General features: G+C 34.7%; 1 protein-coding gene and 1 non-coding gene across 2 annotated transcripts; one reads left to right on the top strand and one right to left on the bottom strand.

The window, feature by feature from the left end:
* Positions 1–2,012: 2,012 nt before the first annotated feature.
* On the top strand, positions 2,013–4,865 carry CRC (Plant-specific transcription factor YABBY family protein). Its single transcript, XM_079032681.1, has 7 exons — positions 2,013–2,387; positions 2,598–2,732; positions 3,502–3,601; positions 3,696–3,744; positions 3,834–3,909; positions 4,062–4,109; positions 4,616–4,865. The coding sequence occupies exons 1-7, from the start codon at positions 2,271–2,273 to the stop codon at positions 4,640–4,642; spliced, it is 552 nt and encodes a 183-aa protein (XP_078888807.1). The 5' UTR covers positions 2,013–2,270; the 3' UTR covers positions 4,643–4,865.
* Positions 4,866–14,291: 9,426 nt separating this feature from the next.
* Positions 14,292–14,398, bottom strand: LOC145096643 (small nucleolar RNA R71). Its single transcript, XR_013704016.1, has one exon. It is a non-coding gene; the product is annotated as a small nucleolar RNA R71 (small nucleolar RNA).
* Between the last annotated feature and the right edge of the window lie 221 nt (positions 14,399–14,619).

Below are 14,619 nucleotides of genomic sequence, written 5' to 3' on the forward strand. Positions count from 1 at the left end.
AATCAGCTTGATTTTCCTATCAACAAGATGATGTATCTTACTTCGCAATATCAGATTGTTGACAAGTTTGATGACAAGGAAGAGTTCAAGAAGTTAAAGTTTCGATTTCATGCAGTACTTAGGAAAGAAGAAGAAGAAGTGTGGTCACTCATCAAGATAGTTCGAGTTTTGAATATATCTAAAGATGCTTTATTCGAGGGTGTACTTTAAAACTTTCGATATCATGTGATTGGGGCAAACAATACCAAATTCACCTTTACTGTTGTTGACTTTCCTCTTATGAATATTAATGACTTGATCTCAGTCACGAAGATTCTTAAGGTCAACAATGAAACGAAACTTCAGAGTACAAGTAAAGAAGATTATTTGTTGGGTCTTGCTCATATCAAGACTTTCATAGAGAATTACTTCAATTGTTTAGCCTTGACATACGTTAAATTAGCTTCGACAATGGGCAAAGAGATAATTGTTCCTCAATCAGTTTTGAAGAGTAAAGTTGATTTGCAGCCTTATGATGATGGAGAGATTTGTCTAAAGCCACTTGGAATAGTTTTTGTTGGAAGAAGAAAGAAGGGAAGAAAGACAAAGTATTTGTTTCAAGCTTGTGACGTCGAAAGATTTACTACAGCTCATTATATGAACTTGATGGTTCGTATGAATAACTGTAAAAAGAACAATGAGAAAGATAAGGCGGAATTGAAGATGGTGATGAATTGGTATGCAGCGATTACAAGTTCGATGCATCAAGCAATCCAGATGTTAATGACTTAGATTCGACATTTCTCACAAAGGGGGAGAATGTTGGGGTTCAAAGGTTGTGAGATGTCGAAATTATCTTTGTTACTTGTAATGTAGAAATATTGGATTGTATATTTATTTTAAGGACTACTTTTGTAACGTAGCTTAGATGTCGAAGTCCTTATACTTTTTGTGCTTTCAATTTTCCCTATAAATATGGGAATGATACTTTAGAGGTTAAGAACTTTCCTGATTGTAATCGTATTCTTTTTCAACCTCTTGTATTCAACTGATCAAGCAATACAACGTGCCAAACAAATTATATTTAGATCTCTTGTTCTAAATCATTTCCAACTCTGATTTTGTTTGATTTACTCGATTCAATTGGAACTATAGTAACGAAATTAATGCGATTTTTCTTATTGTACTCCAAATCTGACAACATATTCTTCAAATCGGATTTAGTTACCCTATTAAGAACGCCAGCATCATCCACCACATAACTTTCTCCGTGAGGCGTAGGTATCTCTAGCGACTTCTTCCTTGATCGGTTTCTCCGGGAGGCGGACAAAGTTTGCAATTCGTTGAAGACCGTGAAAACTCTGATCAGCACAAGGCTTTTAGGGATTTGAGGGAAAGGCAATACGACCGATCAATACAGGTAGGAAAAATGGTTTTAAGATTAAAAGGCATTGTGGTCCATTCATTTTTTATTTTAATTTAACTGATTAAAGAATATAAAAATGGATAATTAAATGTTAGAAATTATCAACAAAAAAATATAGATTTGGTTATATACGATATTAAAAAACATTAAGAATGAAAAATACGATATTTAAAATTTAAGTCGGACAAATACGATATTTAAATGTTTAGCAATAGCATATACGTAATTCTGCAAAAAAAAAATTTATGTCATTTGCTCGTCACACCACTTGAACCAAATTTGTATTTTTATTTTAAATTCGACTATTCATTCAAAATAATTAATATAAAATAATTAATATGTTAAATATAATTGTAATAATTGTTAAAACAATAATCCTAAATAATTAAAAAGGATTTATGATGTTGCAAATAATTGCAAGCATGTCGACCGACTTTCCATTAAAATATTTGAAAATAAATGAACTTATATTGACATGGACTGTAAATTTAAGTAATTTTTAAGATTTTTTTTTTTTTTTTTTGACGTGTATAAGATATAACCTTAAGATCAATATATTTAAAACAAATGAAGTTAATTATATTCACATACACATCTGTTCCTCATACGAGAGGGATGGAGCAAAAGTGAATTGTTTGGAAACCAAAAAAGGAATGTACTGCTGAATGCATTGTAGAAACCCTAAATTTATCCATTTTCATGCTCTAACTAGCTTCCCTAGCCCTACATTTCACTCCTATATATCTTCCTCTCTATCAAAACCCTAATGAATCCTTTTTCATGTGCAATATCTATTGATATTGATAATCACTGATTAATACATCAAGACTTTGTCAAATCGATCATTGTTTCCATTCGTGTGATCATGAACTTTGAAGTGCAAGCTGAGAGGGTGGCAAGCATGGATCCGCCTGTTCAAACAGCTCCTTCGGATCAACATCTTTGCTACGTTCGTTGCAACTTTTGCAATACCCTTCTTGCGGTACTGCTTTATCAACAATTATATCAATTGCTTGATTATGATTATTCATCTCTGTATTGAAACAAGTCACGATAAGATCTTATTAAAAGAAAGCACACATATATAATAAAAGATACAAAAAAAAAAGTTTATTATATATGTGAGCATGTGTGTATATATTTACACACAGCAAACGCACACATTTATGGTGAATAAATATGATTTTTGCAGGTAGGAATACCATGCAAGAGACTTCTGGATACAGTCACAGTGAAATGTGGGCATTGTAGTAATTTGTCGTTTCTCACCATTAGACCTTCTCCTCCAGATCATCTTCTTCAACCTCCTCCCCTTCCTCCTTTTCAGGTACTGTTGTTTCATCTTGTAAAACATAATGCTTTTACGATATGATCTATGCTGATAAGAATGACCATTTGTTGTAATAAATGGTATATATATCGGAAGTTAATTTCTCTTAATTTGTTTTATATATATATATTTTTTGAATTAGGGTCGGTTGATAATCAATTTACTCAAATCTTTGTTTGTAGCTTGTGTTCGTAGAAGAAAACGATGCTACAAAGCAGAAATCTTAAACGACTATTTTTATAAAAGACATAGAACTCTTGATTTTTTTAATGATCACTTGTAGTCATCATAACTGATACTTTGTATTAATAACAACCATGTTCTTGAATTATATATACTTACAAAATATAAAGGATTTTGCCCAAATATTATTCGAGTACAATGATTTTTTAAAAGCTAAAATCAAGTACAACAGTTATAGATGTCTATATATATTGTTGCATGTACAGCCTTATTTTGGGATTTTTTTTGGCCTATAATGATTGTTTTGATTCAAAATATCAATTAAAACGGTTATAGAGACCAACAACATAAAAACAAGAAACGACACTTTTTGTAAGTACCCCTCAAGTAAGGTAGTAAGTACATACCAAGAATCTTGTTTAAACTCTTTGCTTTTGTACTTTCGTTGATCTTCAAATCGTATAAATTAATGATAACCCAAAAAAGAAAATTAAGAACATACGTTTATATAATTTACATAACCCTAAATAATTAAACTGGGATTTAATTAAGGATCATTTTCATGTGTTAAACTTGCAAGCAGTCTGCTTTCTCTGGTGATCTCAAAAGGGGCCAATCTTCATCTTCTTCGTCATCTACATCAAACGAGCCCACATCCCCAAAAGCTCCATTTGTCGTAAAACGTACTGATCACTGTTGCTTCCTCTTCATCTCTCAAGTAATTTATTATCATTTTTTTAAAATAAATATGTTTCTTGTTCTTGGCCATATATACAGCACCTGAGAAGAAACACAGGCTCCCATCTGCTTACAATCGATTCATGAAGTGAGTTTTCTACAAAACCAAACATTTTCTTTCGACAAATATTTAATATTCGATTTCTTTATTCTTTTCGTGAAATTTTGATTAATCAGAGAGGAAATACAACGCATCAAAGCTTCGAATCCTCAAATACCTCATCGAGAAGCTTTCAGCACCGCAGCAAAAAATGTAATCCCGTTTCTACATCTATTTTCTGCTTAATTAATTAAATCATAACAAATTATTACATTTTTTGTGTTATAAACTGTTAAAATAATAAAAAATAGTAAGATATTAATCTGTATTTGCGTTTATTAAATGATCTCTCGTTTTTGTAACAGTGGGCTGGGCATATACCGAATGGATCCATCTCTGGAAGCATCAATACCGTAAGTATACTTCCATATTTCATGGTTATATTAACAAATAAGAATGATGGAATATTATTAATAATTAATATATTTCTGTTATCTGCTTAAAACTTTAAATATGTAAATATTGCTTCATTAAATCATTTCTTACATCCAAATAACACATCAAATTTTCTTGTTATAAAGTAGGGATGAAGATTTGGATAAAATTATTTTCTTAGATGTATTTTTAAAATACTTATATACATGAATAAAAGAACAAACTGATGTATGCTTAATTTGACAATAAGTTAATTGATCCTTGAAATCTTGAATATTAAATAGAAGGAAAACAATGGCATTCTAGTCACCTTGATCTCTTTCCTCTTTCAGTTTTTGTTAACGCGCCCTTCATCGATTTATTACTTTGAACCCAAAAAATAGCTTCAACTCTTCAATATATAATGGGAAATTCAAAGTTTCAAACACAACTTTTGCTAATGACTTCTTGACTTTTGACTAATGAGACATGTTTTGTATTTTAGGGTTTTGATCTTTCAGGATTGAAGTAGCAAGGTAGACTTTATTTCGAAGCTATATGATATGACGCTTAAGCAATTGAGGGACTGATGTGACCTTATGTAATATTTTGAAAATCCGAAATCGATCGATGGTTAATTTATGTGGGATTGATGTAATTTAATTTTCGTATCAATTTAAGACATGCATGTTTATGTATTATTTTGAACTTTAGAATCAATATCATAATATCTTTTCTAATTTATATTAGATGGTACTGGGCAATTTTTTGATTATTTGGATGTAATATGTAATTTTGTATATAGCTATCAATGTTTATTTCCCTTACATTATACGGTGTTTTCTCTATGAGCTGATAAATTCTCACTAATCTTATAAATTCTCACTAATCTTATATAAATACAAGATTACAAGGGAAATAATGAGCTATGCAAAATGGGTCTATACATTAGAAAAGATATTGGATTGAGAAATAACACCCTGGAGCTTAGAGGACGAATATATAACATTAATGTCCAGAAATACATAATACACCATGTATGGGGATATCTTCCCTATTTGGAATATGATCAATAGGAAATAACATTAGTAATAGAGGACACATGAAGTTGTTAGCCATGGTCTAGAGTTCCCCGAATGTACTTGATCATGCATTTCAGAGTGGTAAAGTGGACCCACTGCAAGAAACGGGATCTATAGGGACGACAAATGTCGTCTCTATAGGTTAAAAAAGTCGTCGCTATAGGTGGCCGGGAGGACATGACGTCCCTACAGCTCTCGTCCTCATAGCCCGTCGCAATATATTTTTTTGGTCGTCGTTATAAATATCGTCGCAATAGGTATCCTTTAGAGACGACATGTCGTCCTGTTTTGGCTCGTCGCTATACGTTTTTGGTCTCCATAGATGAAGTTATAGAGACAACATGTCGTCTCTATTGGTATATGTATAAACACAACATATCGTCTCCATAGATAGAGATGTAGTCGACTCGCCTTAGCCTTTAGCAACAATATGTCGTCGTGGTAGATGCACCAGTAGAGACGATATGTCGTCTCTATAGGTATGCTCATACAGCTGCTCTTTTTTCTCTATAATTTCCCAGTTTTCACATCACAAAATTGCTAAAACAATAAATTTACAAAATATATAAAATGTTAAATTTAATTGCAAAACATTAATATTTGATACAATCTCAAAACACTACATTATTACAAATATAATTAATAACTTTTATATTATTACAAATATAATGTACTAAAAACTTATATTAAAGAAAACAAATAATCATATGACATTTCTGTCTCAATTTATAAAAATAAATTTAAATGATGATATCAGAAACTAAAAGAATATCACCATCCCTTGGATCAAGAATCATGCTCACTGCTTCTTTCCATTCTCCTTTAAGTAATTTAGCACCACTCCCAAATCTCTGTTTCAGAATCCAGTTTCAAAATCCATATATTAATCATTTTCTTTTCTTTTTTTAAATAAATTGATTCATTTGAGTGACACCTTATTACCTGCATACCAAAGTAGTTTACAAATCCATGTTTTCCTAAAGCATTTGTTGCTACTTTTACAGTATCCTCAGAATTTGCAACCACCCCCCTACAAAGATGCAAAAGGCATATATGCCCTATCATCCTCATCATTGAAAATACACATCTAACAAATGCAGCCTTATCAAACCTTAGTGTGATTGTGAATCGATTTCCATGGAGTTGACCAAGAAGAAGACTTTCATTGACATAACTAAATACAAATTACAAAATCAAACATATTCACATGTTAAAAGATTGTGTTCATTCAAACCATCGATTAAAAAAAAAAAATAAGTGGCATATCAAACCAATATGTATATATGTATGCATATATATATATATATATATATATATATATATATATATATACCGATTGATTGTTTGTATCACCATTGTTTTACCTCTGGTTCATGCTCATCATAGTGGACTTTTTTGTTTGCTTCTCATTTTGATTTGTCATTTCCAAGAAAGACATATTAGGTGCATTGCATACTGGCATTCTACCGACTTGTTGTGCAGATTCCATCACCTACACAAGATTTAAATAAATAATTATGATCATATAATCATAATCATAATCGTCATTATAAACTAGAATAACTAAAAAGTCTTACTAAGTCTAACAATTGATCGACACTCCAGAGGTCCATATCAAAAACCGTTTCTAAATCTGCTTTAGTGGTATCATCATCAAGTGAAAAGAGTGGAGCAACCTACAGAAATCAACACATCATATGTAAAAAGGTTTAAAAAAAATAAAAAAAACAAAATTATAAATATTCAAGAGGATTTGATGTACATCATCTTTGAAGCGACCCATATTCTGTAGGACATACATCATCATCAGGCATAAATTTGTGAAGCAACTCTTCCCTAATGGAAGTTATTTCAGTCTGCACATATAAACACATTCTGAGTCAATATATACACTTGCAATGTTTAAGTTAATCCACAAGTAAATAAAATGACAGGTTTACCCCTACAACAGTTTACAAGTGTTTCACAACTGCAGCAGCCAGTGATTCTGCTGACAGGGATTTTTGTGCATGACACCATAATGTTTTATAGTTTACACAAGGGTAAAAATGAGATTTTAGTAGTTTATAGACAAATTCTTACCATATTAGAAAGTGTAGCCTTAGCCAGTGGGACAAGTGGGACAATACCAAAAGCTTTAGAAGAGATGATTATCATGGAGATTGACAATGTATAAAGAGATCTTCTATGCGATGTTGGCAGTGAACCTTCTATACCTCCTTCCAAAAGAGACATTTAGATTAGCCACTTTGTTTGCACGTTGTTTATAAACAAAAATAAACAAACTAATAAATAAAATTCAGTGCACTTACGAAAATTCGCCAACTTTAATTCCAATTAATCTTTTATTTAGACTAGCCACTTTGTTTGCACGCTGTTTAACTAGAATGACCTGAGATTTCAAGTATGCCAAAATGTTAGACTTCATAGATAGAGAGAAAATGTAGAACACTTGCATCTTTGGAGGAAGAGGACGATAAGCGTGTTGTAACAACTCAAATGATACAAAAAGAATATTTATCCTTTGAGTTGTTACAGCACGCTTATCTTTTGTACCAGAAAATCCGAATGCCCTTGGCTGTAAAAAGTAAAATTAATAATCAGGTAAAATATTGCATCTTTGGGCCTTAAAAGAAATGTCATTGCATATTCCGTATAAAAAGCCACTTTGTTGTATAAATCGGGAAGAATGTGAAACATTATTGCATAAAAGCACATTTAATCTCCTACAAAAAAAATACCAATTCGATTGAATTACTCAAAATGATGTGTAAGCACAATAACCTGAACGCCAAGCATCTTTCCAATCACCCCTAATGCCTCTTGTGTATCCTTGTTTTCCTTACAAAGATGAAATCTGGAGATGAATATTTGAAAACATTGCCATTAATAAAGAATATAAAGCTTCAAAAGTAAAATATTGTCATTAATGAAAGGAAATAGGATGTTATAATAAACAAATATATGATAGTATGTTGCTATAATAGACACTACCTGAGGAACTTTCCAAGATGCTCAGGCCAATGATGAGGATTTAGGTCCATCTACTGTGTCTGTAACCAAGAACTTGAGTTTCTCTTTAAAAAAAATTATGAACTGCCTAAAGGGAGCAAATTATTAGTAAATTACACATACACATACTATTGATTAGCTATAATTGATGAAAAGAAACATTGATAAAAGAGATTCCTACTGTACGATGAACTTTATCAGAACTTGGAGAAAGAACAATGGAGGTATTGGTAACTATAACTCCATCTTCATCATTTGAATTTATCTTATCTATAAACCCCTTCAGGGAGTTGGCATCAGAGTCACCAACTAGGGCTCTAAACGATTCAATTTCACTAAAATGGTTACCATTTGGTTGATTTGTAGTCTTTGATTCATGTTCCTCTGTTGTCTGAATCGAAAAAATGTACATCGTTAAACTCAGATGTAAGGATGAATGGATATGATTGTGAATTAGATGATAAGAGATGGTAACAGACCTCCATTGGTGCATCTAAGGAAGTCAAATGAACAACATTTCCATCCAAATCCACCTCATTGACTATAAAATTAGAGTACCTGTAAACAAAAACATAAAATCAAAAGGCATACTCTTCATTTGAATTAAATGTAAATTCACAACTGTTCCACGTTTACAGAATCATTACGAATGTCTGAAATGAAAGGAGAATACTTGTACTCCCAAGTCTGAAAGCCTGATTTGTAGAGGATGAAATGAAGAGGCTCCCAATAATTGAACACTAACCTAGGTCGCTGGAGTGGGGCTTGTATTCTTTAGAATTTGTAACAGGAGGTGAAATGAAGCCGGTAGTTAGAATCATCGGCGTTGAAGCTAATCGTCGGTGGTCTTCAGCAACTAACATGAGGATCGAGAGTTAGTAAGAAGATTTTGACCTGTTGGAACAACAGATTGGGGTGGCTTTACAATAGGGAAATTGTAGTTGCTCCAACAGTCAATTGGACAAGATTGAGGGAAGTAGGGCTCATAGACCGGGTGGGCCCGTTCTTGACAAAGATATTCATTGGAGATGGGTATTCGTTTACCTGTTCTGGTTGGCAGAATCTGTTCTGGGTGCAAGAGCGGGTCTACAAGGAGTTTTGTGTCGAGTTTTTCGCAACGGTGACATTTCAGGAAACGGTCCAAGATCCACATTGGCCACAGGCGTTGGTATTTTGATTGGGGGGAGAGTACCAGGAGTGCAGCCTGGTTGAGTTTGCTTGGAGAGTAGGACTGTATGATCGACAGGAGGCTATGACTCCCGAGTTTGGCATGTTTTTGAGTGGGGCTGCTAGAGGATATGTGGAGGGTGTCACGGGTATTCTTTTTGGCATAACATTGCCTCCGGGATGTTTAATTCCGGAGTATCTCCCGAGAGCAGTATTCGGTCCCCGATCCATCGTTTACTCCACCGGTTCATTACCTTTTCCATCAACCATAAGAGGCATGGTGACAAAGTGACTAAGCAGAACTTATTTTTCTTATGGTGCATCTTACAGCCTGGTGTCTGTTGCAACATTCCGTATTTTCTAGCTCGTTTTCTGGCCGGGTCTGCCGCGAGTTCGCGCCCTGGGAGCCCCATTTGTGGGGGGCATTTTGTTACTCGTTTGGCCCGTTCGTATCATTTGGTTGTTCCCGATATTACTAGATCCATGACGTGTGTGGACGACCATGACTTTGGTATGGGATATTTGGAAACTATGCGGGTGGTCAGAAATTTTGGATCGCATTGGGGCATAGTTCCATCAGATGTTGAGGGTGATGATGAGGATGATCAGCCAGCCGATCAACTTGTGCCAGAGCCGAGACCGAGGCTCAGGAACGTGAGAGGAAGGGGAGACCGCGGGCAGCCGATACACCCACCTGCTTCCATGGTTGGTGCGCCTTTTGGGGGTGATATGGCTGGTTACTTTGACCAGTTATCATTGAGTGTGAATTGGATAGGCGGCATGATGGAGAATGTTGTTCGGCATCTTGGGGTGGAGCAGCCGCCTCATTTAGGGTATCATTACCCGATTTGCCCACGATGGTCGGAGTATGGTGGTCGTGGAGGTGATGGAGCTGGTACCAGTGGAACGCATGAAAATGAGGAAGATGATTGATCGTTATTTTGTTTGAGTTGTTTTTAGTTTGTTTTTAGTTTGTTTTTAGTTTGTTTTTATGGGATTGTAAGAACTACTTTGAATATTATGTTACTTTTATTCTTCGTTGTTGATTGTTTCTCAGAAATTGCTAAGGAGCGCCTAGGAGGGATAGCGAGTTATGAATGCGTACGTTTTTAGCCGGGAGTGTTTAATGCCGAGAGTCGAGACCCATATTTTCAAAATAAGTGTGGGGTGAGTTAAGAGAGTGGAGCGTCAGTGAAAGAGTCATAAACTGATGACTTTGGAAGAGTCTTAATACATTAAGACATTAGAAGAAGAATTGAGCAATGTTTTCTGCTTGTCCAGTTTTCACGACGTGAACGTTTATTATTCACGTCGTGAGTTAGTTATCAGGAGGTTTTCAGAATACGCTAAGTTTCGATCTCACGTCGTGAATATTAGATTTTTACAAGATTCAAGGCCCTTGACATTTTAGTCTTCTATGGGTTGATGCTATTCTTCTTGTCAATATATTCAAGATTATTTTGACTAATTTTTTTTACCACCATGCAATGTGGCATATGCTTTCCCACATTGGTCATTCTACTTTTGAAGACTTACACCATATTTGAAGACGATTGAAGGCTCGATTTCGTGTTTTCCCGGTACACTCCTTATTTTTTGAGTTCAAGAACCAAGTTTCTATTTTTGGAGTCCATATTCAAGATGCACGTTTTCCACACTTTTGGAGATGTTCACGCCACTATCTCAGGGGAGTCTGTTCCTTTTTCTCCCTTTTCTTTAAGTATCTTTAAATCATACAATGAGGGCATTGTATGAAATAAGTGTGGGGTAGAAAAAGTAAATTTCTAGATAACCATAGAATTTGATAGTCAAAATTGAAAATTTTGAAAATTTTGAATTTTTAATAATTGAATCTAGTAATAATAATTTGAGCTATAATTGCTAGTATTATGTGGGATGATCCGATGAAAGTTCAAATGTTTAGTTGAGCCAATATACGTTATACTGCATTTGTGGCCTCCCTTATTTTAGTGAAATCATGGCACAAAAACATGACCCCGCTTGGTTTGAGGGATGCAATATGTTTAGCAGCCTAAACCTGAAATGTATCCAGAAAAATTATTATCATTAACCAATAAAGGTTGAGGTTGAGCGTCTCTGCTTAAGCATGTAAGTTTTGAGTGAAAAAAGAGAGGTACATGTTAAAAAAAATATATAAAAAAAAAAAGAATTACGAGAAAAAAGTGAAGAATTTTGGAGCAAATAAAGTGAAGATCAAAAGATCAAAATTCCAAGAAATTCAAAAGTTGAAGTTACCATAAATCAAATTAAATAAGGTGGTGAATTCAAAGAAATCAAAGATCAAATGTCAAAGAAGTGAAGAATTCCGAAAGAGCTCCATAGTGGTATCAATGATTGTAATTCTAGATTATGTATGCTTAGGTTGCTCAACTAAAGATACCTTGAGGACAAGGAGGTTTTCTACGGATGGATTCGGAGGGTTGCATAAAATGAGCATTGTTCGGAAAAAGTGGGCGAGTGTTTATGAAGATTGTGAGTATTTAAAGTATGGGGGTACTTTAGGAAAATTTTAGACACAAATGCATGCGTTGAGGTCTTGGCATAATGGTTGAGCTAGAGTCGGATTGTTCCATGTGATGTTAGTAATCAAGGATTAAGTTTAAATTTGCTTGAGGGCAAGCAAGGCCTAAGTGTGGGGTATTTTGATATTGTCATATTTATACTTATTTTTAGGCAATATTTAAGTACATTTTTATTAAAAAGTCGGTAATTTGTTTAGAATAATGGTACTTATGAGCTTAAATGTTATTTACAGCCAAAAAGAAGACATTTTGAAGAAAAGGGGACTGAAAGCGTTAAAGAAGGAAACTTTGGGAATTAAAAGAGTAAAAGTGAAGTAAATCTGGAAAAAGACTATTCACGACGTGAGACTTAAAGGATTCACGACGTGAATCGTTGGTTCTAGAAGATATGTACGCGGGTGAAGGAATCCTTGACGGGCACGGTTATCTACAATTCACGACGTGAATTTCTTACTATTCACGACGTGAATTTATGGATATCAGCAACTATATAAATCCTTGACCATTACGAATAAAGTCAACCTTGGGCAGAAGGAAGGAGTTCTAGAAGACGATTTGGAGCGAAAGAAAGGTTCTGGAAGAAGGTTTTCAACATCAAAAAGAATAAAGGTTTATATTTTGGTTAAATAAGAACATGTCTTTCATTATTTTTAGTTGTGTTGGTTTAGTTGCTATGATGAGCAGCTGAATCTAGTTACTCTTGTTTAGCTAGATGAAGCTTTAAACTTATGAATAGTTATATGTTTATGGATTAAGTTTAGTTGGTAAAAATTGCTTGTGTTTGATTTGTATAACCTAGCATGCTACTGTTTGTTGATCTAATTGCTTGATTGCATGTTCTGTGTAGCTTAGTGACCATTAAACTGCATGAACCTGTTTACCTAATGATTTAGTGAACATTGAATTGTTAGAGCTAGGATTGACCAATCTTAGTTAGTAATTAGAATAAATAAGCTTAGCAGTGCTAGAGAACGTGTATTGTGATCATAATTGCGTTTATATAACAAATCTTACATATCATATTTACATTCATAATTAGTTCTGTGTTAATTATGTGTGAACATACATGGTTTGACATGAATTAGTTAATTATTGGTAAAGTTAGAACTAAATTACTAATACAGCTAAAAAACCAACTTAATAATCCGTAATCATTAGCTAGCCATAAGGGAGAAGTGGATTCAAACTAAACAAGAGTGTGTGTTTTTAATTATTGAATTTGAATTTAAGTTCATCTGATCTTGTAAAATCAGGTAAAACCCCCTTTAAACTTGTTAAAAATTAGGTTAATTTAATAGTAAGTAAATTAATTAGTAACACCGTTCCCTGTGATCGACACCCGACTTACCCAAGCTATACTGTAATCTGACTAGGTACACTGCCTATAAGTGCATAGTTAGTTAAGTTTGTTAGGTTATAAATATTAAAATTAGTGAGTACTTCTGTGCACATCAAGTTTTTGGCACCGTTGCCGGGGAACGGCTTAGATTATTAGTTTATTTAGTTGCATCATATTAATCGCCCCTTTTGTGGAATAAAATCTGCAAAAAGGTTAATTGGTTATTTATTTTTGCTAGCTTAGCTTAGTTTATTTTTTCTGTTTCTGTCACAGAGTTCACGACGTGAGTTTTAATAAACTCACGACGTGAAAGCTGAGATTTCAGTTTTTAGTTTTTCTTATTTTAGTCCATTTTTACGTTTTTAGTTTAGCAAGTTGCAGGAGTTCATGACCAGAGACTCAAACACACCCTTGGTGCCACCACTTGAAGATCCCGAGTCTGCGATTCACAAGAAAAAGACGCCCTTGCAAGAATTGAAGTCAGCCTTTTCAAGGAAGTCGGGAAAGAAGATAGGAGAGTCAAGTTCATCCGCGAGGCACAAGAGCAATATTGAGTACTTGGATCAGACACCCGTCCAAACCGAGTCCGAATACGATACCGAGCCGGAATTTGAAGAACACACGAGCGAACCCGAGAACGAGCCAAGGAACGAGATGGCAGCAATTGAAGAAATGTCCATGGGAGCTTACAAGAAGCGGATCCGAGAAGATGTGGGTCCCGGTTTAGTCCAACCCGCAATACCTGTCACTGCCACATTCGAGCTGAAGGGACACATATTGATTGCCCTGAAGGACATCCCATTTTTCGGGAAAGATCATGAGGATGCTTTTAAGCATCTAGATGAAGTCAATGACATTGCGGACTACTTCAATGTCCCAAATGTCAACAGAAACACAGTCTTGCTTAGGATGCTTCCCATCACTTTCAAAGGAGCTGCTAAGGAGTGGTTAAAAGCACTCCTACCGGGTACAATCACCACTTGGGCACAAATGCATGAGAAATTCCTGGACCAGTTTTTCCCGCCATCCAAGATAGCCAAAATCAAGAAGGCAATAGCCAACTTTGAGCAACAGCCGGGGGAGTCACTATACGAAGCATGGGAGCGGTACAAGGGCTTGCTTAGAAATTGCCCTCAGCATGATCTAAATGTGCAGCAAGAGATGTCAATCTTTTATGATGGGGTCAACGTGATGACAAGACAATTCCTTGATTCTCAAGGACCTTTGACAAAGAAAAATCCAAGGGAGGTCAATGAGCTAATTGAAGAATTCGCGAAGCATTCTCGCGAATACCACAACATGAGGCAAGAAGGAATCAAAGGCGGAGGAGGGGCCCAAACTGAAGAAATAGTAGCGGTCATGGCCA

This window comes from Lactuca serriola, chromosome 3, assembly GCF_051521515.1.
Source record: "Lactuca serriola cultivar US96UC23 chromosome 3, Lser_US96UC23_V15, whole genome shotgun sequence".
NCBI classification, from domain to species: Eukaryota; Viridiplantae; Streptophyta; class Magnoliopsida; order Asterales; family Asteraceae; genus Lactuca; species Lactuca serriola.